Consider the following 27,809-nt stretch of genomic DNA (forward strand, 5'->3'; position numbering starts at 1 on the left):
GCTTTCATAGAATTTGGTTGAATTTTAACAATTTATTAAATTATTCCACAGTTTATTGGTTCATTTAAAGAGTTCCCTTTATTTATTCCTAGATTATTTATATCAAAATCTCTTAATTATCCAATAGCTCCACCTGCTGGATTCTTGTTGTTTGGACACAACAAAAGGTAAAACATTTTATTCACAGTATGAACTGACTGCATGCTTAAATGGATTTATACTAAATCTATATGTGATATGCTTCCCTTCCTGTACACATACATCATTCATTTCCTGAATATTAAAATGAAATATTAAAAATCTAATGACTTTCTATAATATTGCATTATATTTTGTTATCTCCTATAGATTTTTTTTTTTTTACTTTAATGAACTTTCATAGAATTTGGTTGAATTTTAACAATTCATTAAATTATTTCACAATTTATTTGTTCATTTAAAGAGTTCCCTTTATTTATTCATAAATTATTTATTTCAAAATCTCTTTTGTCTTTATTTAATATTGAACACTTTTGGGGCTCCATATACTATATATTAAAGGTTAATGTGGACTCTATCTAACTGTCTTTTGTCAAGAACTACATTTCCCATGAGTATTGAAACCACTGTCTCTCCCCAAAGGGTTGTTCAGTAACAGGAGACGATAAGTAGCCACACAGCTGCCAGTCAACAGGGCTGATTGTGTAGTGTGCTAAATGGGACGGGTTGTAAATATCTGTAGGCAGACTGATCCGTCCCCCTGTGAGAACTGGACATCCTGGGCTTCGGAGGTCACAACCTTCCGGGTGAAAACCAAATGGCCTGGACATGTGAGATACTAATTATAAGATAGCATGATTACTATTTGAGTGTTGAGCAGTGGTTTGAGTGTTTTACGCCGTAGTTCCAGCACGTGTCGAAGTTGAACAATAGCATGCTCCCAGCAACCAGCCAGACCTTAAGGCTGCTTCCCTGTGAGAGTATATTTAGACTTGACTTTCCTCCAATCCCCTTGTTCTTATCATAGCTCTTAAAATGCCTTTCATATCTTCCTCTTGTACAGCAATAATGCCAGCTCTCCTGAGGCATCAGTAGTGGCCCCGCCGCCGAGCATCAGCTTTCACTGTTCCTTTGAGAGCTTTCTTCCCTGTCTAGGTTTTTTGATAATATTCACGACTGAGAAACAATCACACTCTTCTCACCTTAAAGCACCCCTACACCTGTTTTCTTACAGCTGGATTAGTGAAGCACCATCTTTCTTGTGTACTACATGTAAGTCGAGGCATTTCAGTTTCTATCTTGGGAATATTTGAAGAAGAACGCCACAAGACGCTGACTCAGTGCGGCAGAAAACTTAAACAAGAGCCTACCATCTGGGAAAATGCTTTTGCCTCAATGTGGAAACCTTTAAAGTCTAGACTTATTGAGACAACAGGATTATGTCTGATATTGAAATGCTGCATTAGATATATTGACTATAGATTTTGTGTTTGTACGTTACAATAACCTGCATGTTTGTCAAAGATTCTTTAGTTCAGAATTTTACCTATTTTATTTATATCAACGTGTAATATTATGAGTATTATACATAATACTTGTTGTATACTTACCAAATAATAAAAAAAATAACAACAATAATGATAATACTGAGACACAGTTGAAAGTTACCCTTGTAACAGTAATGCTCAAATATAAATCAGAACACACTTAATCATAATTTGCACAATATTTGTTTTTATTTTGTCAGATTATATATGAAAGATTATGTTATTGTTTATAATATAAAGAAATATTTAGAAACTGTATTCAGTGTGACAAACTACATGCTTTTAATTGTTTAGAATTCATTGTTGACGATCTTGATTTCTGAACATAAATTTTGTAGAGGTGGTGACAGCTTCCGGTGTGTGTGAGGAGCGTCCCAAACCCTCCAGCACAGAAGAAGAAGATAGTAACAACGTCCTCTGTGCTGGTCGGGTGTGGGCCGGTCCTCCTCTGGGCTGGTGGTGACGCTTGGCATCTGGAAGCGAGTAAGATGCTGAGAGTGGTTCAGTGGTCTGCTGTGGTGCTGGGTCTTCCTGGGACGATTGGCTAGTTGACGTCCGCTCTCAGCTGCCAAAAACACAGAGGAGTTCTGCTGTGTGAGACAAAAAAACAAGTCAGGAATCATGTTGGACACAACGATACAACTTTTACATTGTTGGAATAATATTGAAGAAGGTTCCTGTAATAAATATAATCCACTAAAGTTAACCTATCACCACTTTATGTCACTACTGGTACTTTTGTAGTTTTAATGAGGGAACTACTTACTTAGCTGACTGGAAGAAAGGTGACGCAGCTCTCCTGCTGGTCATCTGGTCATCCATCCGTCTCATCTGGTCCTCTGGTCATCCATACGTCTCATCTGGTCCTCTGGTCATCCTCACCTGGTCTGGAGTAAACACATCTTCTTGCAACAGAGTGAGTACAATAAACAATCTTTGAATTACTGGTGAGTGAGATTAAGACTTTAAGGAGTTAAAGCTGTCATTAATTATTGACTTGCTTTTGTCTGCTATGGCCACCTACACCTCATAAAGAAAAACATGTAACAGTATAATGATTAATAATCTCTTAAGTATTAAATGAGTGAAATTAAAATGTGTTAATGCTGTCATTAATTGTTAACTTACCTCTGGTTTAGGCATCTGGAGCTGAGTTTAAAAAATCCATGAACAACAAGTGCCCTTGGGCGAGACTCTGAACCCCACATTGCTCCCAATGGTGAGGTCAGTGCCTTGCATGGTAGCTTGCTGCCATTAGTGTGCGTGTGTGACTGGGTTAATGGTGCAACGGTTCAACAAGCCCACGGTTCGGTTTGTACGTCATTGAGCGGTTTGGTATTTTACGGTTGTTGTTTTTTTTACGGTTCTGTTGTTTACAGTTTGGTTTGTTGTACGTAATCGAGCGGTTAGTTTTTTTACGGTTCTGTTTCTACGGTTTGGTTTTGTATCCCTAGAGTTGGTGGAGGAGAGGTACATGGAGGAAAGTGCTACATAATTGCAATCAATTACTTTTTTTTAGTGTCTTATACATTACTATTAAAGAGAACTATTATTCAAAAGAAAAAAAAAAAACCTGGTACAAGATGGTACTTAAATCATCGCCAACCCCGCCAGACGTGTGGGAGGGCTACCTGGTCTTTGCCAGCCTTCAAGATATGTACAAATAGGCCCTGGTGCAAGACGCTACCGAGGGCTGAGTTAGCCTCGCCAGACGCAAAGGTTTTCAATCCTGAAGCAAACCGGGCTGACAGTCCTAATCAGAGTCGCTGTCATCCACCCATCTGTAGAAAGAACGATCTCTCCAGCAGGTTGAGGAGAAGACGAGGCCTGAAGAAGTGGAGGGTGCTGAGTCCCTGTAGTCTTCTTCGCTGCCTCTGGTTGAGGAGAAGACGAGGCCTGAAGTCCAGGGTGGTGAGTCCTCACTGCTGTCCTCACAATTCCTCCTCTGCCTCTTCCTACTCACCTGCTCGGTGTAGCTCTCGTCCCTGCTTCTCTTCGTGGAGGAGCCGAATCCTGAGGCGGAGGGAGCAGACTCTTGATGCTGAGCAGGTATCAGATGCTGACGAACACAAAAAGGAGCAGAGGAAGGAGCGGAGGAAGGAGTTCCAGCGGGAACAGGAGGACAGTCCTCTTCATCCTCACAATCGGAGTCGTATCCAGAATCTTCATCCTCTTCTTCTTTGCAAGAGGAGAGAAAGGGAATGAACTCACCTTGACCTCGATCCACGTGACCAGTCTCATACTCACCTTCCTCTCCCTCATCAGAAGAGGTGTTGACTGGGAGGTCGTCACCTTCACCGTGGTCGAGGCCGTCTACTGCAGGACGTCCGATGGGGACATTGGCACCACCTGAGGGCGAAAACAGTTAGAGCACCTGAAAATGTGGCTTCACATTACAATGGATTTCTCATAACATTAAATAGTTTGGATTAAATTAGCAAGGAACTACAAAATAGTCATATACTAACTACGACTGCACTACACGTGTCACAAAGCCACCAACACTAGAGGCTATACCCTTTTAACAGGAACATCACATATTGTTATTTTGAACAGATGAGGACATGAGAATCAATCTCTGCTGCATTCATGTGAGACTTAATCATCAGCATTATTAACTGTTCTTGGACACTTGAAAAAACTCAACCTCACTGTTAATGTGTTGACCTTGGAAAAAATATTTTTAACAATATATATTACAATGATATTCAAATATGTGATTGAGATATATAAAAAAAAGTTTGAAAACTAAACAGTATTTAAAATATAAACCTCTGTATACACTACTACTACTAATAATAATAATAATAATAATAATAATAATAATAATAATAATAATAATTAGAATAATAATAACATGTCCTAAACAGTGTAAGGTTCACAATAAAAAAGCGTGTAATGATAAGATGCTTAACAACCTTAACAACATTAATGTGTTGGTTTATTTTGAGGAATACCTAAAAATAAATAAATACATTTAATATGATAAACGTTGAAACTAAAAGGACTACATGTTTCTGCGTCAATAAGTTCAAACTTCAACAATCAAAACAAACGAACACAGAAGAACGTGCGCTGGTGTGATTACACCTGTGCGTCATGACGTCACTCCCAATAGTTATATCGTTTCCATGGTGACACAACTAAAATATCTTTTTTGTCTTTTTATGAAGTTTGGTCCGGTCGCCATCTTTTTTTTTTTAGAAATGTCTATATAAATATTTTTACATTTGATGTCCTCAAACCAAAATAACTGTTTTCAAACCACTACACTAATTATTAACACAATCCAGACATTTCCCGGAATTTTTAACACATTCTGGCCATCAAATATTAATTTTACAAGGAGACAGTCAATAAGTGTTTGTTTTCACCAAATCTGTACTAACAGCCTAATATCTGTCCACATTTAAATTCTCAAAGTTACATTTAGATTTCTATACTGATAACACTTTTAATGACTTCCAGGAGATGAATCAAGGAATCAGACATAATTAAACATATTATAATAAATATAAAAGTTGTCTTTCCAGCTCGGTTGATGTCCAGAGTGGCTCCCATCAGCAGCAGCAGCAGCAGCTCTGTCCAGCTCTTAGGTTGTCCACAGTAGTTAAGAGATATCCAGAAGTTGTTTTACATCAAGATCCAGTAGTTTTCCAGCAGATTAAAACTCCAAGAGTTCACTTTCCACAGGTTACAATGCAAAAGGTTTTCAACTTGTGTCCAAGTCCAAGTGCAAAGTGAGAAATCAGAAAGTCTGCAGCCCTTATATACCCTCGGTTGGCTCATCGTTCCGTTTCCATGACAACTACACTGTTAAGAATTTCCCAGTAAAATAACAGTAAAGAACTGGCAGCAGGGTTGCCTTTATGTCACTTTAAAATTAACATCATTATACTGTCGCTGAAATTTACAGCTTTGTACTGTTAATGAAAAATACAGTTTGAACTGTTTTTTTTTTTATTAATTTCACAGTATTTTACAGTTAATTTACTGTTTAAAGATACATTATATAGCTGTTTTTCCACCTTTCTTTTACATTATCTTACTGATTTGTTTTAATGCACTATTTAGGTTGTATTTTTTACATACATTTTAATAAACATTATTTTTTGCCTAGATGAATAGACTTAGCAGGTTACAGACATAGGAATAGTCACACTAAATACAATTAAAGGCACTTGTTAGGAAAAAGGCTACAATAGACTTGTTTCAAGCTCGAGCCCGACATTGACTTTCGTTGACTTAAAGGCCACAGGTGTAGCTGTTAAGCATTTCTGATTCTTACAAACAGTCCCTTTAAGTGTTCTTACTTGGAAATTGATTTACCTAAAAATAAAAAGATCCTCTGATTTGCAGCCGTCTCTTTATACATCCATGGCCTTATTGGGGTTTTCAGTCCAAAATGACGCCATCTAGCGTCTTATGTAAAACAACAACAGGAGTTTCGCCTCATTGCAAGCACAAACCGGAAGTCCGCGATGGCGCGAGAGAGTCCCTCCCAGTGGCCATGTGGAGCTACAGGTGTTGCTCAATGAGCTTCACAAACATTAAGAAACACAGGAACTATGTCGAACTGGTTGTTGAAGTCGAGCAGTTATCAAAATAACAGTGAGACGGTCTCTCTGCAGAAGCCACGACACCACCAGGAGTGCAGGTTTCCTCTCAATCAGCAGCACTTCACCTGCCTCAGGTAAACTAACTTAACAGCTCTGTTATGCTAGTTTTGTTGTTGTGTGTTAGCAAGTTAGCTACAAAGTAATTTCCATGTATTCTAGCATTTAACTGTGGTTTGTGAATATTAAGTGTCGTTAAGGGAAACATATTTGACGATTAAAGTGTAAGTAACGTAAAATTCACTATGTTATTAAAGAGAAAAAATGGTAAATTCGTCTAATGTGAAGTGCTTAATCACTTCTCATGTTGCTAGAACAGTATTTTTATTAGTATTTTTGATATGAAATAGTGAACTATGAAATTTAGTTTTACTGCTAAGAGTATTTGTCAATTGTGTTTATACAGAAAAATACAATTTAGCTTTCACAGAGGTTTGTAGGTTTAATGTGCTTTTAAAGGGACTGTTTGTAAGAATCAGAAATGCTTGTTCACAGCGACTCCTGTCAACGAAAGTCAGCGTTGGGTTCGCGCTTGTGCTCGCTCTACATAGACATGAACGAGCATCGCTCAAAACAGTGAGGCGACACACGTCAGCTAAAACCACAATATCACTCTATATTTCAGCTGCTTGGCAGTAATGTTAGCTGACCAGATGAAGGTCTCTCCATGAATCAATGCTGATCCTAGTGTTGGCTTTTCCTGCCTCAGCCTCCCGACCACGGCCGGAGGGAACAGGGGAGACACCAGAGTTTTGGTCGGAGATGATAACGTTTCTCACTGTGGAGCCCCGTCACTTCACAAGACACGTGAAACCTCTGTTGGTCTGGAGGAGCTGCAGCATTTATTTCTGCACAAATGTCCACTGTACATTTACTAGATATTCTCAGAGCTACAAAGTCTTCTGCAGTGTGGAGTGTGCGCGCATGCACGTCAGAGTGGAGCGAAATAGCGAGAACGAGCGCGGCGTGTGAGTGAAGGCAGGCAGGCAGAGGAGCAGAGTACAGCAGAGACTCCGGTCCTGGAGACCAAAGCTACGATCTCCCCAGCATCCTCCGACCGCGGCCAACACCGTTTAACAGACGGGCTTCACTAGATAGAACTTTGCAGTTTTGGTGCTTCCGTGTAGTTTGTGTTGGAGTCTTGTCTGAACAGCGTAGCCACAGGCGAGCGTGCATGGGACACCGACCCGGATTGATTTATACGTGTAAGAAGTTACAAACAGTCCCTTTAAGCTGAAACAGTCAATTCTATTTTTATGCCTGATATTGTGTAAATATATGCTAAGCATAATTTGTTAAAACAAAATAATTCTAATGTCATATGAGAATTTGAACTTGAGTAACCGATAATTTTCAGTCAGCACTTACACTGATATTGTTATGATCTAGTATGATGCTGTACAACATAAGAGAAACATTTATGAAATATGAAGGAAAGCAGAGCAGCGACTATAACATTGTTTTTAATTGCAGGTCAGGAGATCCAGGGAAGAAGATCCAACGCTTCCAGAAGATGACGAGGCTCCCAACTTGGTTTCCAGGAACCCAGATCTACATCGCCGCTGAAACAGCCGGATGAATTATCTGCTTTGTGGTAGGATCGTGCCAGTCACCTGGACTGGTACCAGCTCGAACATACAATATACTTAGGCCCTGTTCAGACCTGTTATTAACATCCGTGATCCGATCACAAGTGGACAGCTCTAAGTACAGGTGTGAACGCACTCAAGGATGCATTGAAATCCGATCTTTCAGACCACATTCAGAGGTGGTCTGGGCCACATATGGCCACATTCTTTGAGCAGTGTGTACGTGAATGTGTCCTGGGCCACATTGAAGGACCGCCTATTCAACTGACGTCCCGCTGGGATCCGCGGGTCTCTGCGAGCCTCATGTGAATAGACCGGCAGACGTGAGCGTTTGTCTGCCTCGCATCTTCGAAACGGTTTCTGTGCTCTACTGTATTCTGTCGCTACAACTGTATTTTATTAAAATATATCTTATCTACAGACTATCAGACGAGGCACGCAAAGCGCATTATTATCATACTGTTGGAGATGTGTCTTTGTTTTTGTTCCGGTGCTTTGCACGGAGCTGATACCCGCCCGCCCGCTCGCTCTCATCCACAACTCTGAAGCTCTGTACCCTGCCGTTGCCTGGTAAAGGTCAGCGGTGTCGGCGTTATTGAGGTTCCGCCGGTACAATAACCTTTTATTTTGATGTTAATAAATTGTACACAAAATTCACGAATATGTAGGATATTACTACTGACATTCCTGTGCTATATTTCGTCACAAGGTCTGCTGTATCAGCCATGTGTTTACTACGTGTTTATGTGCATCTGATCACAAGTGGTCACTGGAGACACATGTGGAGACGCATATTAATGTCAGGTGTGAACAGGGCCTTGTAGAGAGTGCACTCTGACTCATCAGAATCTGACAGATCAGACGTCCTTCTGATCTGAACTCAAACAAAATTGACCTTGACCAATGTTCCCCATATGGTCATCAGACACTGACTTAGAGGGTTAATTGAAACTGAGGGGGAATCCCACATAAGGATAAATACGCATAATGACTTTAGGTGATCACCAAACCAAGCTTCTTTAAAGGACACTTTTTGGTTTAAAGCCCAGTTTTTGTATTTTTCATATCCATGTAAATGTTGCATTTGTTTTGCTACTCTATTATCTAAAGTTGCCGTTAACTGAATTCACTTTTGTTGTCGTGTTTATGGTTATTGCACTCCAAAAATTAGCTCCCAACGAACTTAAAGCGAGGTGCACTTACCCAGGAGTGGGTTACACCTTCATGCTCTGAATGGTCAGGCCTTTATCAAGGGTGATGATACAAGGCTGGCATCCAGATCTTTAATCGTCTTGAAGTTAGATCCAAATAGCCGAGAAATGAAATTAGATTAATGCAAAGGGACAGAGAAGTAGAATGGGAGAACAGCTGTTTTTTTTGTAAATTCCTAAGTCACAAACCCACTCAGCAAAAGACAGAGAGGCTGTCAAGGGGACGGGTGAGAGGGAGGGACACTGAAGTGGAAGAAGGGGGGGCAGAAGGGGCTCACAGAGAGTGCACTGTTAGAGGACAGAAGAGTGTTAACAGCCAGCGTAGGTAGATCACCGGACAAACACTGCAGCTTCAAGTCAGAGCCGAGGGAAGGAGTGAGAAACGGATAGAGAGGTTCACACGTGAGAACGAGAGAAGCGGAGTACAGCGGGAGAGGGTTTTGATTGTTTGGGCAACAGGAGATTTTGATAGCCAGGAAGAGGGCAACCAAGCCTGAGGAGATGCTGTGAGGAAGAGTGCCAAGTGATGGAGCTTGAAGCAGCCGCCAGGCGGGCACACTTAGTCAGGTACAGCAGTGTGGCATCTTTATTATGATTTATGTCTTGTGCAATTCTGAGTAGTATTTTAATAGTTAAACTATCCCTACAGAAATATATTTGAGTGAATTTCAGCATTGCTTTATTAATCCTGTATTTCCATTAATTTGATAAGTTTACAGTACAGTTTAAACACTGAACCAGGGCTGCAACTAACCATTATTTTCATTGTTGATTGAACTGTTGATTATTTTCTTGATTAGTTGTTTGGTCTATAAAATGTCCGAAAATGTCGATCAGTGTTTCCCAAAAGCCAAGATATGACGTCTTCAAATGTCTTGTTTTGTCCACAGCTCAAAGATATTCAGTTTACTGTCAAAGAGGAGTAAAGAAACCAGAAATTATTCACATTTAAAATGCTGAAATCAGACTTTTTTTTTCTTAAAAGCGATTATCAAAATTGTTGGTGATTAATGTAATAGTTGACAACCAATCGATTAATCGTTGCAGCTCTACATTGAACAAATAGACTGCTGGTGCTCAAGGTTAACGGTATTGTGAAGCAGCGGTGTGATGTGTCATCTGTGGCTGAACTATTACAGGCCCACTGGGGGACATCTCAGCTTTGCCAAGCTGTGATATCCCAAGCTGTATTTAAACCAGCTACTTGTGGGCCTCCTATAGCCCAACGTTACTGTCTAAATATGCTGTTATACAATAATCCAGTATCCTCTTGGAGCAATCTTCTCAGGCAGTCAAATAAGTAGTTGTTACAGCACTTTACGTCACTACTTTACTTATCAAGGTCAAACGTATAGTGATGATTTCATTGACATTAAAAGACATGAGAATGTAGGAGACATGCAAATGTTTATGTTGATGGAGAGGGAGGATATTTGATTCAACATGCTCTGTGTTACGACTTCACATGATGCTCCAGAGTCCTTGGGCGCCACAAAGCGCACTCTGTGTGGTACACAGACCCACCATTTGTCCTCCCCTCCATCCCTCTTTAGCATTTTAAGTCTTCTCCTCCCCGAGCAAGTGACCCCCGCTGATTAAGAAGGAGATTTTCCAAATATTTCACAACACCCACGTAACCCTCCCAGCGGCTATGAGGTTGTTAGTCTCTGCTCTCATCTCCTACAAAGACTTGATTGTTTTCTCTCGTTTACTCCGCGTCTCACTTGTAGAGGATTGTGGTTGACGCCGACACAGACTGCGGCAGCTAATCCATTTCATCAAACCTCTGGGTCACCCACGAGTGCTTGTGGAGGCTCGATGGGAGATCTTTCTCACGATTTTTTATCTTCAAGTTCATCTGTACTGCTGTTTTATGAGGATCAACAATAACAGTTTAGATAAACTGTAAAATGAAGCTTTGCTAAGGCAGCAGGTGTAACTTACAGTAGCTGGGAACCAGTTTTAAATCTAAATAAGAATAGTAAATTATGTGATTACATTATACATATACACTCATCGGCCACTTTATTAGGCACACCTGTTCAATTGCTTGTTAACACAAATAGCTAATCAGCCAATCACATGGCAGCAACTCAATGCATTTAGGCATCTAGAGGTGGTGAAGACGACTTGCCGAAGTTCAAACCGAGCATCAGAATGGGGAAGAAAGGGGATTTAAGTGACTTTGAACGTGGCATGGTTGTTGGTGCCAGACGGGCTGGTCTGAGTATTTAAAAAACTGCTGATCTACTGGGATTTTCACGCACAACCATCTCTAGGGTTTACAGAGAATGGTCCGAAAAAGAGAAAATATCCAGTGAGCGGCAGTTGTGTGGACGAAAATGCCTTGTTGATGTCAGAGGTCAGAGGAGAATGGGCAGAGTGGTTCGAGATGATAGAAAGGCAACAGTAACTCAAATAACCACTCGTTACAACCAAGGTATGCAGAATACCATCTCTGAACGCACAACACGTCCAACCTTGAAGCAGATGGGCTACAGCAGCAGAAGACCACCCGGAACTAGCACCGGCCACTTTATTAGGTACACCTTGTACCTAATAAAGTGGCCGGTGAGTGTATACATACATACAAAAACTACAAATACAGCAAATATATACACACACAAAGTAGTTTAGCATACAAAATGTTTAAAGACTATGTAGTGTTCAAAACATACACATTTAAATTTAAGAAATAGTATACACGTACAGCAGGCAGTTTGGCATAAAGTAGACATTTAAGAAAAATACATATTGAAATTTAAGACATACTTATCTTTTCTACATACATATATACATAAATACAGTAAGAAAGTAGTAGAGGAATAGATGTTTGCTGTAATTCATATGGTACTTGGTAGAAAAATGGTACTTTATATACTATTTGAGACATAAAAATAAGGACTTTAAGAAGATAGATAAGATTTAATTTCATATATTATATTATTTCAGTATATTTCATTTTTAGGATCTGGCAAAGCAATAAAAAACACAAAATGTAGAAACATTTTGGCCAAGCATGTGAGTAATTTGTAAGTTGAATGACAGAAAATGCGAAAAATTGAATAACATATGGCAATAACAAAGTTTATTATATAAAAAAATAATTCTGGGTTGTAGAGTAGGTGCAGGTGCAAGAAACATGCTATCATGTGACCTGAGGTACAGAAACAAATCTGCTGATAAAACCTTGTGGTCCAGTGCCTCTACAGAAACACACAAACCTTTGACACAGTGATTCCCACCCCTCCCTACACATTTGTCTTCAACAGGCCACTTTACTTCCCCGGCTCCTCGCTCTTTTTATTTTGGTTTTCTGTCCTCAGCAGTCCACTGTCCCAATTCGGGACACATTCCAAATCTCGTCTCTCATACCAGCCCGTCCCTGCTGCCAGATTGGTTTTCACACAGTCCCGGGGCCCCTCCCTGCTACCATGGCGATGCAGCTGTCACCTGTCAGTTGCGTGGTAGGGATGCGCTTTGGCCTGTTGTGGCTCAGAATAGAATTGTGGGAGAGTTTCATGCTGGAAGTGGGAGAGTCACAACACCAAGTCTCCGAGAGGATGAACAGTTGACTGGGGAAAAAATCTCAACTATATGGGAATGTGGCAAATGTGTGCCGGGAGGTTACAGGGTGCTGTTCATGGGAGTGACTGACTGCTTCTACAGAGGGAGCCTCTGGTTCAGATTGTATTGGTAAGGCCTCATTCAGAGCAACCAGTTCATTCAAATGTGTAAGCAGAGCTTCGATAGAGAAGTGTTGTTCAGTGCTGGTCACGTAACATGTGTTGTCATATTTTTTTTAATTTGAATGGTATTACAGAAACTAAGTGTTTGTTAAGAGGTTGTGGTAAACTGTAACTTTACATTCTGTATGTGGATCTTTTTATTATGTGGTTTGTTTACTTGATTGAGGAGCTTTCATTCAAAAATCCATTACAATTTAGATATTTTGTGTATTTTTTTGTGTGTTTGTACCACTAAGTAAATACTATGGAGTACAGAACCTGCAAAATGAAAAATTAATAAATAAATAAGTACCAAAATAATATTAATAATAAATATAGGCATTAATTAATTGATAAAATGTGACCTAAATTGATATTTCTGTTTTAATTTGCTTCTTCATAAATTAGGGTGAAAATGCAAAAGGAAAATCATGCAGAAAAGAATAAATACATACAATCTAATAATGACTAAATATATTAAATGCAAAAAATAAATGCAAAAAATAAAATAAAATAAATAAATGAATGAATCTAAAAGTTAATAAAAAATAAATATCGGCAAAAAAAAAAAGAGTAGATGATAGGGGAATTAATACAAAGGTAAATAAATAAAGAAGCATATGTTATTAATTAATTAATGCCTACATTTATTTTATTAATATTTATTTATTTATTCATTCATTTTTTATTTTGACATGTTCCGTCCTCCATAAAATACTGTATGACCTTGAATGAAGCAATGCTTTCTTATAAACACACCTGTATATGAAAGAACCTGAAGTGAAGTGATCTTCTTGTAATTATCTCATCTTCCTTTCCTTTCTATGGGATTCTATCTCGCTGTTTTCAACTGCAGTCTACATATGAATATTTGTGTTTCCACTGCAGAATGGATGACCAGGACAGAGTAAGCCAAACGTCCAGCGTGGCCACCATTTCCTACTTTCCTGTCAAGGTTTGTTTTAAGTTTGCATTTTCTATCTTGTCATAATGTGCACATGTGGACGGCTTACTGTGAAACTGTTATTGCATACAAACGTGTTATTCCCTCTTTGTGTAGCAGGAAGATGGAAGGGTGCAAACGTTTGGAAAAAGATGTCAGGCTGCCAAGAGAGACCCCAACTGTCCTGTAGTCATCAGAGGATGGCTCAACAAAAAAGTAATTTCCAAACACGATCTGCTTAACAATTCATAACCTCATTATTGCATGTAGAAGACTGTTTGAGTTAAGCAAAAGCAGCTCCTAATGAATGTCTCTTCTGCAGGACAGCGCTGGGTTGAAGTTATGGAAGAGAAGGTGGTTCGTCCTCTCCAACTACTGTGTGTTTTACTATAAAGGTACACAGCGTGTAGCCCAGCACTTTGTCTGGAATGAAACCCTTTCATGTGCTCAGACTGTACAACAATGCATCTCTTCTTTTGTTCACTTCTTTTCTGTCCCCCGGCAGACAGTAGAGAAGAATCTGTGCTGGGCAGCATCCCACTCCCGAGCTACAAAATCCTGTTCTGCACACCACGAGAATGCAAGAACAGGAAGTTCACCTTCAAGGTATTGCCGCTCGGTTACTCATTCCATCAATGAATGCATTAACATTTGATTTGAAGTGTTACTTTTTAAAGCTGCTGTTTATCACCAAAATAAACTTTTATACAGGAATATTAAATCAGTGCAAATTAAGGCAAGACAATACAGGAAAAACATTGTTTTTCATGCACTGATCAGTTTTGAGTTTTTGGGCTATTTTGCTTCCAAATCCTAAAAACACATTTAGGTGTTTATTTTACTTCACTTCGTCTATTTGTGTCTGTACGTTTCTCCTATATTCACCAAAAGTTAGCATTAGATGATGCCTCATTTGAATATTTAAACACAACATTTCAGAAAACGTGTAATATAAAACAAAATTGCCTTATTCTTAGTAATAAACTGGGTACATTTAATGGTGATATCTATTAGTTGACATTGTTTACCCCATTCCCCTGTAGTGTCCTGCAAAATCTATGGAATTTAAATTTTACAATACCTTTTTAAAGGCCATTTTCTCAAAATGATTTATTTCTCTGAGCCAGAAATCCCCACTTCAGTAGCACTTACATTCACCAAACTTTCCAGTTTCATTCCTATCTATATTCTGAAGGTTTTTACTGAGGGGCTTGTTCATATATCATTTATAATGGGATTTACAACATTTTATTCCTTTAAACATGGATTTTTTATGGCTGTTTTATGGCAGTATTTTATGATTTATGAAGTGATAAAAAAAGACATCCAAAATTCCCACTGTAAAAACCTCTGAATATAATATGCCAACAAAATTAGACAAGAATTTTGTACCTGGCTTTATTTAATGTTCAGATTTCTGCTATGGAAATGTATGTAAATTAGCACATATTTAATAAGATAATGCCTTATGTCATTATAAATTCCTAAAAATAATGGAATGTTGCAATATTCACACAATATTCACTGCTCAAAATTCATCCAAATGGCTTGTTTTAGGCAAACTTCCTGCAGTTATTGCCTTTACTATTTGGGTTGATTGTACAATTTATGAGTTTTTCTGTACTGTTATTGTTATGCATTAAATATAGTATGAAATAAGCGTAAAATGACACTTAGTCAGGGGTTGTCAGGGGTCGTCAGGAAAAAGGTTGGGAACCACTGCCTTAAAGCATTTTTTAAGGCATTTAAAGCAAGAATTTTAATTGGGCTTCAGTATTGTGGTAACTTAGTTATAATTAATTCATTAACTTCAACTCAACCATGGATCATTGATCCTTTATGAGGGGAATCCTAGCAGTGTGACATTGTGAATGATTTCTGTAAAACTAGGTGGTGCACCAGGGAATGCGCTCTTATTTCTTCAGCGCCGACACTCAGGAGGACATGTTGGGATGGGTCCGAGCCCTCAGTCAGTCTGCTGCAATGGAGCCAAACAGCTCCCTGAACAGGTACGGCACTGCTCACTGCAGACATGAGGTGTAATACAGCGAAAATTAAACATTTTTCATGAATTGCTGCATCTCTGATCCTTTCAGGCGTTGCTCAAGTTATCAGGATTTCACACAGATAGGTGGCAGCAGTGAATCAGTGGACTTCCCTAAACCCCCGTCTGATGGAGAGGATCCCTCCCAAAGACACAGGAACGTCAGCAGGACTGTGAGCGAACCGAGTCATCTCACTAGCGGGAGGATGGGGACATCGCGCTCGGAGCAGAGAGGGAGACGGAGCGTGCGTCAGAGACACAGCAGGTTGTCAAAATCATCCCTGTGTGTGAATGGCACATATTTAAGTCCTAGAGGTTTACTAAATCATCACAAGAAAAAGTCCTAGCTTTGGCATTTCTGCTCTTGTTTTCTCTTCAAACAGAACACCCAGCCCTCCTGATTTAGGCAGAAGAAGAGCTTGTGGTCCGTACCAAGAGGAAGACTCGCTTCCCGGCCAAAACACACCACCCATGCAGACAGACATCATGGGAACAGGTTCTTTGACCTCAAGAGGTCAACTGGGGTCACGACCTCACACACCAGTGGGAAGGGTTGACATTCGACCTCACGATGACTCGGGCATGGCGCCGCAAACTCTGTACTACGCACCTGCCTCCCCTAAGCTTCAAGAGTTCAAATCCACTCCCAACACTCCGGTCACAGAGAGGTGGCAAAACCTATGCAAGGTATAAATACTTAATCACTGGAGTTGCTCTTTTAAAATAGTTTTGTATCACCAAACATCTCACGTTACTCACACCTTATCTTTTTCATTGTTTACAGCCTACACCTACCTACGGGTCTGTCCATCACATCGCGAGTGGGAGACGACCTTTAGGAAAGGTGATTATAGTGTGAACAATACATTTAAACATCCAGGCTAGTGTGCAGCGGTGTACAGTAGCATGGTATGTTTTCTATAATGTTCTCTGTCCTTATCATCTACATACTGTCTCTTCCTTCAGAGCTACTCCACGGGGGCACATGCAGACTTACTGCCCCCGTTGCCCCCCTCATCGAGAGGCGCACACGCTCCCCACCACCCACACCACCACCACCACCATCATCATCACCATCACCGCAGCAATTTGTCTGTCTGTGTGCTACCGCCAGCTATGGTACAGCCCCATCACGCTGCGCTCTGTGTTCTTATGGCGTCTTGTGTGGTACAACTTTAAACCTGTGATGTGTTGTTCGTGTATGTACAGTATGTCTCCTCAACAATGTTTTGTGTTGTTGTCTCTAAAGAGTAACAGTGTTTGTCACTAATGCTTATTGTGTCCATTTTTTTATTTGTGACTGATAAATCATATATTGTGCTCATTGTTTTTATTGTTTAACTGCAGTTATATCTGTGTTTTGTCTAATTTTAATGAGTTCTGCCATGATTATGCTACATGAAATGAGTTTTAACATGACGCAGCTGTTTGCTAAATTACAAATGTATATTTAATGTTCTTAAAAAAACATGGCCAATGGCTGTGGCCTCTGTTTGTCTCATTTGTAACATCCAGAGGGCTGAAGCTTGTGCTGTGCTCTTTTGAAAGACAACCGCTCAGTCTTAACATTGAAGCATTAACCCACATTAAACCGTTAGTCGGCACAAAGGATTTCATAAAAACATATTCAAATGTTATCTCATAAAAATTCCATTTGCAATCACATACTGACAAGAGCTGGTGAACGGGAAGAAGCAATATAAATAAGCACTGTTTTAAAAAGTACTGTTTAACAAAATTATAACCTTGATGCGTTTCAGGCCCCGAAGCCCGACCCGAGGGAAACTCCACCTATCAGGCCTCTTGAAAGTGATGCAGACGTGAGTATTCACATTGTTGTCATATGGCTCTAAACTGTCACCAGAGTATGGTGTGGTTATTAATCATCATCATCATTGATCATTAATCAGTTTTGATTTTCCCTCTTCAGGTTGTGTTGACGAGGTTATGTGGGTGTGACAAGCTGCTCCAGTCTCTGTCTATAGAGCTGGCTCAGCTACAAATGGATAAGGTGAGTAATTACTCCATAAGAATACAAATTTGTGGTTATTTAAAATAATAAATAACCAACAGCATATTGTGACTGGTTTAAGAATAAAAAATAATAAAGACATTTGTTCCCTGTTACAGGACAGCGTTCAGTGTGCGTTAGAGGTGTCCAGACTGCAGCTGGAGGAGTGGAAAAGCCAGGGACCCAGGGCCCAAGAAGAAGCACTGACCCAGAAGGCTTTGCTCCAGGAAGAGCTGGTCACAATCCGGGCCAGAATGTGTGACGTATCGTTGGTGTGTATTAAGCACGGGGGGCAGGGATCCAGAATGAGACAAACAATGGCACTACATGAGTAGTTTATTGGATGTACATAAACTGTAGATTATACTGTTGATTTACTATTTTTTATGTTTTACAAATCTTATCTTTTAATGCAGGAAATGGAGAGGGTGTGGAGTCAATATGAGAGAATGGAGAGTGAGCTGTCGGTTATCCGTTCACACCTTCAGCACATCTGTAACTTTGGAGTGCCACAGGTTTGTAGTTTTTAGCAGCTGACCTTAAAGTCACACGTATTTCTATAAATCATTAAGGCTCATACCTGAAGATATTTAATGTGTAATGTCTTTTGTTTCGTTTTATCAGGACCAGTCTCAGGCCCAGAGAGAGCTGTGGATGATGGAGGACATCCTGGCTGGACTAAAGATCAACAGGGATCACTTCCGCTTCCTGCTGGGTCTACAGAGGCACCACAGTAAGATGTGGCTCGTGTAGAAGTTTAGACTTTATAATTATGCCTGTGGAGTGTAACGGGTTACAAAAATAAGATGTTGTTACAATGTTTTGTGGTGGCGGTGGTTGGTTTGGTTTAAAGTCTTTTGTTTTTGGTAATCAAATTTTATAGCTAATTTTAAAGATATGGATGGGATTTCTTTTTAATTTTTTATTGTGTGATAAAGTGATTATAAAACAGGTGAAGACAAGTACAGGGACATATAAAAAAAACAAAAGATATTATACAAATAACAAACAAACAAGGGGACAAAGCAAACATTATTTTAAAAATTACATAATTAAAAATAAAACATTAATTGAAACCATATATAACATAATAATAATAAATAATAATAATAAAAAATAAATAAAAAATAATACAATTATCACTAATAATGATATTAAATATTTTTTTTTAAAATTAAAAAAGGTTTTGAAGTCCAAACAATTACTTCTTACTTCCATTTGGGGCCACCAATGCGCAAGCCTGGTTCATCTTGATTGTGCACATGAGACCTGACAATAAGATGAACAGTGTCAACACCGTGACCTTTTCTGTCTCCCCCTCAGTGTTCCAGCCGACGTCTCCACATCCTGGATCCCCTGGCTCTCCCACAGAGAGGCTGCAGAGCGGACTGCTAATGGTACAGTACGACTCCTGTCCATTGTTCCTTTGTCAGCGACCCCTGACGCTTACTCTCTGCTTGTGAACAAACATGGAATTGTTGTCCACTCAATGCAAAGGTTAAATCCATCTGCTGGCATGTGCTGACTAGATCTTTGAGTCCTACAGGTGTTTTCTTACTGTATGGCCTGAGCATTTGGTTTTTCATTGCTTTAAATTCTACAACATAATTACAGCTAATCTATTTGTGATGTATTGGCTTTATATGCTCTGCTCTCCTCTGTGGAGTTTGTCATGATGTAAGGCTACTTTGCTCAGTGAAAATGTACCATAGTGGATCAGCAGAACAGCAGCATTTGCAAGCCAGCCTTCATCCAGATATTATTAGTTACTCTAAATATACAGTTTGACTGCTGGAATGACCAGTTGTGTTGCCTACCATGTCAAGGGATGATGCTACATCCCTAAAATATGTCGAGGCATGCAGTATCAATCGTTATAGAGCAAGATCTTCCATGATATCCCTTGTGATGATGATCCCTGTAGGATGTGGAACAAGAGCCACCACTACGCCCGCCGTTACCCCAGGAGCTACAGGATCAAGGCCATGGCTGGACAGAGTCCCCATATGAGGTGGGAAATAAAGACAGTATCAATGACAAATATTATCAAGTTAAAATAGAAATTTGCCACTTTTTATGTGGATGTCCAATCAGTGTTGATGGTAAATATCGCAATTAATTCCTCAGTGCGTGCTACAGTATATTGACTGAGAAAGCTGCTGTTCTACAGCTGCAAAATCTGTTGTTCTTCTGTGTACTAGTGGCGTGGATGTGACGTACTTATACTTATACGGAAGAATTACAGAGTGCTACTTTAGCTTTGGTAGCTGTGGGTATTATGTGTGATATTAATGCGATAACGCGTTCATGCAAATTTGTTTTAACGCCATTAATTTCTTTAACGCATCAATTCAACTTGCGACTTTTAGATCATAGCGGGCTCAGTTTTAAAGCTAAAAGATACTGGAGTCATATAAAACTAAAAAACCTAACGGATCCATTGGTATCAACCATGTCATACTAGCTTGTCGCGAAGGAGGCTAAATGACGCTCGAAACTTGCACTCAAAATTTGGCGAGGAAAAACTGACATGGCCATCTTTAAAGGGGTCCTTTGACCTCTGACCTCAAGATATGTGAATGAAAATGGGCTCTATGGGTACCCACGAGTCTCCCCTTTACAGACATGCCCACTTTATGATAATCACATGCAGTTTGGGGCAAGTCATAGTCAAGTCAGCACACTGACACACTGACAGCTGTTCCTGTTGGGCTGCAGTTTGCCATGTTATGATTTGAGCATATTTCTTATGATAAATGCAGTACCTTTGTGATTAATTGTGATTAACTATGGACAATCATGCGATTAATCGCGATTACCTCAATATTTTACTGGATTGACAGCCCTAGTAAGAATATCTCCTTCAATGACATTTTGTGTGTTTATATCGTTTATTTATCAGATGTAGCGAACTCACCGCTCGCACGTAATGCATCCTGGTTCATGTAGGCACAGCTGGCAGGGCTCTGCAGCAGGGGAAATCAGTTTTCTCGATCAATATAGCACGCACTGTGGAATTTATCTCTTCAGTGGACTACATTTACCATCAGCACTGATTGGACATCCACATCAATTTTCCCTTTAAAAAATGTTTTACATGTGTTTCTCTGCTTATGTTTCAGGGAATCTACAGCCACACTGTTGATCCTGTACAGAGAAGAGGAAACAGCCAGCCTGACCTCCTTAATGTGAAAGCACAGAAAGACACATGCGGTTGGTGCAGATATACTCAATACAAATAGAGCACATGGAAAGAGTGATAATACACTAGCCTGTAGATTCATATTTCCTGACATATCTAATATTAAAGAGCTTTAATAGGTGTTTTTTCAGAGCCCAGATTTGTTTTGTCTCCCACCCTCATATTTCCTATCTCTCCTCCCACCCATCCTCTCTCTCTCTCCCTCCTTCTCCTCCTCTTCCCTCTCTTTCTATTTCATCTGTAGAATCTGGTTCAAAGTGGATCCCACCAGATACAACGAACCAATCAATCAAGGTTTGATTATTCATAATGTCCTGTTTGCTGGTTAGAACTATATCTGGATGTATGCAATGTGGTCCAAAACGCTCCAAATATAGAAGCAGTCAGAGCAGATTTTTCCTCATTGCAATCACAGCCAAATTCCAATTCTTTGATTCTCTCATCTTGCTTGCAATTAGGGCATGTTGCAGTGCCTGTTGTAGGCGAGAGAGGGAGGCAGAGGCACGTGTCTCAGTGCAGCAGCTCAGTCTTCTCACATTTGCCACCCAACCCCCCTTTCTCATGCTCACACACACACACACACACATACATACATATATATGAACATGCAGATGCAAGCAGCCGTATGCACGCATACACCTCTGCACAAACACACCGCTGTAATAATAGTGTTTTTGATATGCAAATACATGGATTCTGGTTCTTGCTTTATACATTCATATTGCTGAGGTGCAGGGTTCATAAATGACTCATTCTAAACGGCCTATATCTTTTCTAGAAGATGAAGATGACTGAAGAAGAGCAGCTTGAGCGAATAAAAAGGAATCAGGAGAGGTTGACTAATAGGAAGAAACCGCCCATACCCACTCCAGGTCAAAGTTCAGAGACAAGAGAGGAGGTTAGACAAATCATTAACCGGTATGACAGACTGAATCAATACATTATTATATACCAATATACTAATCTATCTTGGTATTTCCTCAGGCCCCCTTTCCTCTAAGGGTGACACGAGTTGTTACAGCTGTGCTGCCGTCCTCTCTTGTGGCCAGGCGGGTTTCTGTTGAGGATCCCCCGCCTGAGCTCAACAACCCACTGCCCGAGCAGATCCCGCTTGAGATGCAGCAAAGGTTGGTCGAGCAGAGCAAAAAAATGTTGAACAAGCTGCCCAGGCGTCTGGTGCTGGAGGGTGCTGATCAAAACTGGTCCTCGGCAGAGATGCACCAAGATCAACCCCTTAAAAAGACAAGCAGGCAGCAGCAGCAGCATCAGGGAGTATTGCGGTCCTCCAAGAAGGAGTCACGTTCAGAGGCCAGCAGAGCAGCCGAGCCCACAGAGGCCTTGAGGAGTCAAGTTCGAGACCAGGCGGGTGTGGGGAATGGAAGTGAGAGCTTGGACGTCAGGGTAAGAGAGAATGAAAAATATAATCAAATACTTGATTAAAGCACAGCATATACACCATACGTGTTGTGGTGGCTGTGGCTCAGAGGTGGAGCGGGTCGCCCACCAATTGCAAGGTCGGCGGTTTGATCCCCGGCTCCTCCAGTCACATGTCAAAGTGTCCTTGAGCAAGATACTCAACCCCAAATCGCTCCCGAAGCCTCAGCCATCAGTGTATGAATGTATGTGTGAATGGGCGAATGCTAACATGTTGTGTAAAGCGCTTTGAGTGGTTGGAAGATTAGAGAGGAGCTATATAAATGCAGGTCCATCTATCATTTTAAATTCTCTCGTCCATTATAGTTGATATCATCTCATCTTATTCTGATACAATGTCAGAATAAGAGGTTTTTATGTTTTCGGGTTTTCCATCCATCTGTACATCCGTCCGTAGCATTTTTGTGAATGTGATATCTCAGGAGCGCCTGGAGGGAATTTCTCCAAATTTGGCATAAATGTCCTCTTGAACTCAAGGATGAGCCGATTGCATTTTGGTGGTCAAAGGTCAAGGTCAATGTGACCTCATATCCGTCGATTCAGATTCCGAACATGATATTTCGGGAACGCCTTGAGGATTTTTTTCAAATTTGACCCAAACATCCATTTGGACTCAAGAAGGAACTGATTAGATTTTGGTGGTCAAAGGTCACTGTGACCCCACAAAACATGTTTTTGACTATAACTCAAGAATTCATATGCTAATTAATAAACTAAAATTCTAGTGTTTTGCTGACATTGGCTTTACTTCCTCATTGTTTGGCATCCCCTAGATGCCACTACTGTGTGCAAAAATGACAATAATATTAATTGCATTTCTTTAAATATATTTGTTGCATTTCTTCAGGCCTCATTAAACCCTAATATGTAGAAAGGTATTGATGTGGTAACCCTTCCCCATAACACAAACTGAGCTTGCACAGGAAATGAACAAATATATACAATACAGTACATTTAGTTTGTTTGCCAATTCCGATATGTTATGTTAGGTATGTTATCCAACATAGTGACATTACTTACATTATGTTTTGGGTCAATCAGACTCCAGACTTGTCTAACTCCTTCTTAGGCCTCCAATGAAAAATGAATGCAAAACTCAAATTATAGAAATTCAAATAGGCATAAATTTGTGATTTACTATTTAAAGCTTGAGTTGGTAATCTTCAAATACATTTTTTGTCATATTTGTTGAAATTCTCATTACATCCTGACAGCAATCAATAAATCAAATGCTCTGACCAAAAAAAAGAAAAAAAATCTGGTGTCCGTGGCCGTCGCAGGACTGTAAGAAGCCCGCCGAATGTAATGATTGGAAGGGCTACCTACATGTCTACTTACCAACCTGCCTGCCTGCCTACCTGTCTGTCTACCTAACCTGCATGCCAGCCTGCCTGCACGCCCTCTGCACCCGCCCGTGCACTCATTGCGCGTCATCGGAGTCTTCCGCAAGCTGCCAGCTTGACAGCTGTGAGTACTAACAATCCATGTTTGTTGTTAACCTTGTCAACGACTTTTGGAGCTGGTGCTCTAGCTACTTTCATTGGAGAAAAGTTAGCAACACTGGACTGGGTTTTTTGGTTGGATCATTTTTAAAATCTAGCTTACTCTTGCTAGTTTCTTAAGATTACTAAGCTTTAACCATGTTTTACAGCTGTGGCCGCTGACAGCCCAAGCAGAAGTGACGTGACATTTTCTCTGAAATCAATCAGTTAAAAAACATGTTTATAAGCAATTCTATACTTTATTTAGGGAAAGTCATGAAGTATCAAGCTAATAAAAGAATATTAGGCCTGTTTTTTTTTTAGCTGTTAAATAGAGCCTGGGGTGCGTTTTAATGTGACACTGCTTCAACAGATGGATGAACGACCTTCTGCCCTCCTGACCTCTGACATGGACCCTGAACTCTGTCTGACCACTGAGCAGCGAGAGGCCAAACTTCGTCGTGTTGAACGGATACGTGAAAGAGTCATAAGAAGGTGGGATGTTTTTTTGTCATTTTTTATATTTTAAATGCATGTACGTGCGCTTTACGTATACAGTATGAAAGTCACCATAAATTGGTTCTTCTTTCTGTCCGTCTATCAGCGCAGTCAGACTAAATGCTACTACACACGATCAACTGCCCATCAGGGGGGAGGGGCAGGAAGTTCATCAGGTGCCCCCTGACACAGCTAGAAAACAAAGGCTGAAATCAGGTATGTATTTTACAACACACAATCAATAAGTTAAGGATTGTAAGTAAGTTTAAGTTGCCATACATTAGCTATTGCAAATCTGATATAGCAATAGCAACCCTGTCTTCCACAAAATTACATTTCCATACAACTAAACTGCATGACAAAAATACGTTTTGAGGAAACCCTATTTTCTCCTGGATTACGGTCGCAGTTTTAAACTTTTTTAAAGACGTGATTAACGTTAACACAAATGGAAACAAAACAAAACGAAAATGCAACAAAACTACTGGATTAGGTTTAGTAAAATAACATCATGGTTTGGCTTAAAATTACTTCAAAACGAAAACGCAAGAAATTACTACATTTCACACGGGACACGAACACAGGTCTCCTGGGGGGAAAGTCCGATGTTTGTTGGACCCATCCACCTCCCCTTTCACCTGCCAGTAGTGGACTTTCTTGCTTGTTAAACCCGTTATTATTCAATAACGTTTATGTTCAATGTATTTTCATTCACGGTCGCTCGATATACTACGTCACCTGCTCTGCGTGTAGCATGTTGTACTACGTCACTTGCTGTGGCGATCTGCAGAGACAAAAGTATTTCTGATACGTCAAAACAAATGTAATCCGAGACAAAATACGTTCCAAACGTAATTGAGAATGCAATTTAGTTGTATGGGAACGTAATTTGTAGGCGACAGGGCTGGCAATAGAATTATCAGCTGAAAGCACACTACCTATGCACACCCTGCTCTGTTTTCAGACCATAGATTCTACGATGGCTATGGGAGCTGTGATCACATCAGAGGTCCTGCAGAACTTCAGCTTTCTAGTGGAACATCTCAGGATGAAGATGAAAGAGACAGACATGTGAAAAAATCGAAATGTCAAGTGAGATTTGGGAACAAAACACAACACAAAGATCCCAGTGGCAGAACAGCGGTTGCCAAAACAAAAATAAAACGTCCAGCTTCACCCTATCACATCTCCTCTATGACCGTCTACCAGAAGGAGGGAGCCAAGGGATTTACAAGTTGCAAGGATGGAGAGGAGCAGAAGCTTGAAGAACCTGCCGCTGATGATAATGAAAGTGATTTTTCATCCTCCGATCTGAGAGCCAAGTGGTTCCTCTCCACCAACCAGTGGCAAGGGTTCATACCTCTGCAGGTCCCTGGCGTAGACTCGTGCAACGAGGAGATATCGGACATCGAGAACCAACCAGCGTGCAGTGACGACGCGACTGATTCCAATGAAATGTCATCCGCAGTCAGCGAAAGCTTAGAGAAAATGAAAGAGAACCATTCACTCTTCTACAAGATCGCATGTGACATTAGTATCTCAGACACAGATATTGCAAAGAACGATGGCGGGAATTCAAACGCCCAAACGTCATCCAGGCCAGAAGAAGAAGAAGAAGAAGAACTGATGATCACTGAATCTGTGCCGGATGAAACAACCCATAATGTTGGGAGATTTTCTATCCGACGGAGCAAGGATCCCAGCTTACATTCTCCTTCAGATGTTAATGAAAATAGTCTCTCAATTAATAATGAACTCCAAGATTCAACCCAGGACAAAGCAGCGTGTGAAGACACATCAAGGCGAGACAGCCAGTTGGAAGTTAGAGAAACTGTCCGTGGAGCTCCTTCAGATCAGGCCCCGGATGATGAACATGCAAAGACGAGAGAAGAACAAAGTGGGGCGAAAGAGTCCAAAGACGGGAAGGTGGACCAAGAGAGAGATGAAGAGCCAAGGAAAGGTCGTAGTTTAAGTGAGGAGAACGCTCCATCCAGCTCCGTGTACGAGGGCGGGAGTGTGATTCGGAGCGCCTCTTTCGGGAAGGCACGGGTTACAGTATTGAGGACAAGTTTGTAGAGGCAAGAAGAGCGACGGCTTAAGGAGCTCAAATGAAGGAACTTGGGGAAGGACAAGAACACAGCTAAGTGATTTATGGTGAAGGAAAACAACTGAAGAAGAGGACTTTGAGTGATTGAAGTAATTTTTTGGACCTAACTTTTGGATTAGAAATGGTACAATGGGAACATAGAATGTCAGAAATAGTCAGAATCTTTGGTTAACTTGAACATTTCCATTATTCATAACGTGGTTTGAAATGGATGCAAATAAATAAAATAGTCTTACAATATTTCATGAAAACAAAAATGCAAATCTAGTATTGTTCTTGCAGTTGATGGGAAACACCAAATACCTTATGTATAGTCGAATACATGCCCAGTATTTTTAGGTTAACTCTTTCATTCCTCTCAAAACATGCATCTAACATGACAGAAATTAAGAGATGATCGCTGCTCGTGGACGGCAACATAACCCTGTTATTGCCCCTGTAACACAATGTGTTTTGCATCTCAAATATCCTGATTAATAAACATGTTGTGTGCTACATCGAGACACCGACTCGCTCATATGTTTCATACATCCTTTTCTTTTTTCTTTCTTTTTTTGCTCAATGAAAGTCCCCCCCCGGGTGCTGAGGTGCTGCTCTCTCCGACATGCCCTGATGCAGAACTACACAGAGAGCCGGTGAAAATGCCTTTGTCACTTTAAATCCTTGCCGTGTCTCAGTCGATGACATCATTGTCTGAGAACACATTACATCACCCCTTCCCAGGCTCTCTCTCTCTTAAAGACAGCACCACCTTATGTTTACTGGGCTGCACACACATATGCACACATACACACAGAGAGAGAGAGAGACCTGCTTATCTGTTTACAAATGCAATATGCATATTAATTCAATCAGCATCCATAGATGTGACCAATTCCTTATTAAAAAAAGCTATAATTTTTTTACATTTACATGTAATAACATTCACTTTATGATTGAATATTACTGGCAAGCGTTTCCTACCACACTACAGACATTCCTGATTACATTTTAAACAAAGGCTTGTGTCCTTTTTTCATATCTGCATATGCAGTTTGAGTATTCACATCTCAAACTGCATGCAGCAGAAAAATATGATCTCCAAAAAATAGGCGATTTATGAAAAACTACTTCCACAAAATGATTGCTGATAAAGTTTGAGTGACATTTTGGATCAGAATGGAGCAGAATATTAGATATGAATATCCACATGAGGTTTTTCCTCATGGTCTGGAAGTTGGGGCCTGCAGAGCATCACCCCACATACACATTATTTTGCAGATATAGCACTGCTTTATGATGCACAAAAGAATGCATATGAATCTTTACTGTATTTCTATTAAATGAGTGATTTTTGGACTCAAGCTGCAGCTAAAAAGGCAACATATGGACTAGATGCATGTAAAATATCTTGTCTTTTAGTTTGCCTCTGATATGTAT

The 27,809-nt window shown here is 40.2% G+C and overlaps 1 protein-coding gene and 1 long non-coding RNA gene across 6 annotated transcripts; one reads left to right on the forward strand and one right to left on the reverse strand.

Moving 5' to 3' along the window:
• Nucleotides 1–1,784: 1,784 nt before the first annotated feature.
• LOC141758570 (uncharacterized) lies at nucleotides 1,785–3,828 on the reverse strand. Its single transcript, XR_012591893.1, has 3 exons — nucleotides 3,774–3,828; nucleotides 2,293–2,394; nucleotides 1,785–2,116 (listed from the first exon to the last, which is right to left on the reverse strand). It is a non-coding gene; the product is annotated as an uncharacterized LOC141758570 (long non-coding RNA).
• plekha4 (pleckstrin homology domain containing A4) lies at nucleotides 2,309–26,893 on the forward strand. Of its 5 annotated transcripts, none has more exons than XM_074620115.1 (24): nucleotides 2,309–2,397; nucleotides 13,559–13,625; nucleotides 13,734–13,829; nucleotides 13,936–14,008; nucleotides 14,119–14,219; nucleotides 15,504–15,622; nucleotides 15,710–15,922; nucleotides 16,041–16,344; nucleotides 16,442–16,501; nucleotides 16,624–16,776; nucleotides 17,418–17,477; nucleotides 17,588–17,668; nucleotides 17,788–17,940; nucleotides 18,085–18,183; nucleotides 18,293–18,401; nucleotides 18,992–19,065; nucleotides 19,593–19,679; nucleotides 20,791–20,881; nucleotides 21,115–21,164; nucleotides 21,649–21,768; nucleotides 21,855–22,271; nucleotides 24,159–24,280; nucleotides 24,390–24,499; nucleotides 25,248–26,893. In XM_074620115.1, exons 2-24 carry the CDS (start codon nucleotides 13,560–13,562, stop codon nucleotides 26,357–26,359), a joined length of 3,870 nt encoding a protein of 1,289 aa, XP_074476216.1. In that variant the 5' UTR covers nucleotides 2,309–2,397; nucleotide 13,559; the 3' UTR covers nucleotides 26,360–26,893. The 5 variants fall into 5 exon arrangements, with proteins under 5 accessions (XP_074476216.1, XP_074476217.1, XP_074476215.1 ...); XM_074620116.1 differs by lacking the exon at nucleotides 2,309–2,397 and adding an exon at nucleotides 9,210–9,509 and having other exon boundaries at nucleotides 13,731–13,829; nucleotides 24,395–24,499; nucleotides 25,248–25,382; XM_074620114.1 differs by lacking the exon at nucleotides 2,309–2,397 and adding an exon at nucleotides 9,215–9,509 and having other exon boundaries at nucleotides 13,731–13,829; nucleotides 21,652–21,768.
• Nucleotides 26,894–27,809: the final 916 nt, after the last annotated feature.

The sequence above is a fragment of the Sebastes fasciatus genome, chromosome 20 (genome assembly GCF_043250625.1).
Source record: "Sebastes fasciatus isolate fSebFas1 chromosome 20, fSebFas1.pri, whole genome shotgun sequence".
Classification (NCBI taxonomy): domain Eukaryota; kingdom Metazoa; phylum Chordata; class Actinopteri; order Perciformes; family Sebastidae; genus Sebastes; species Sebastes fasciatus.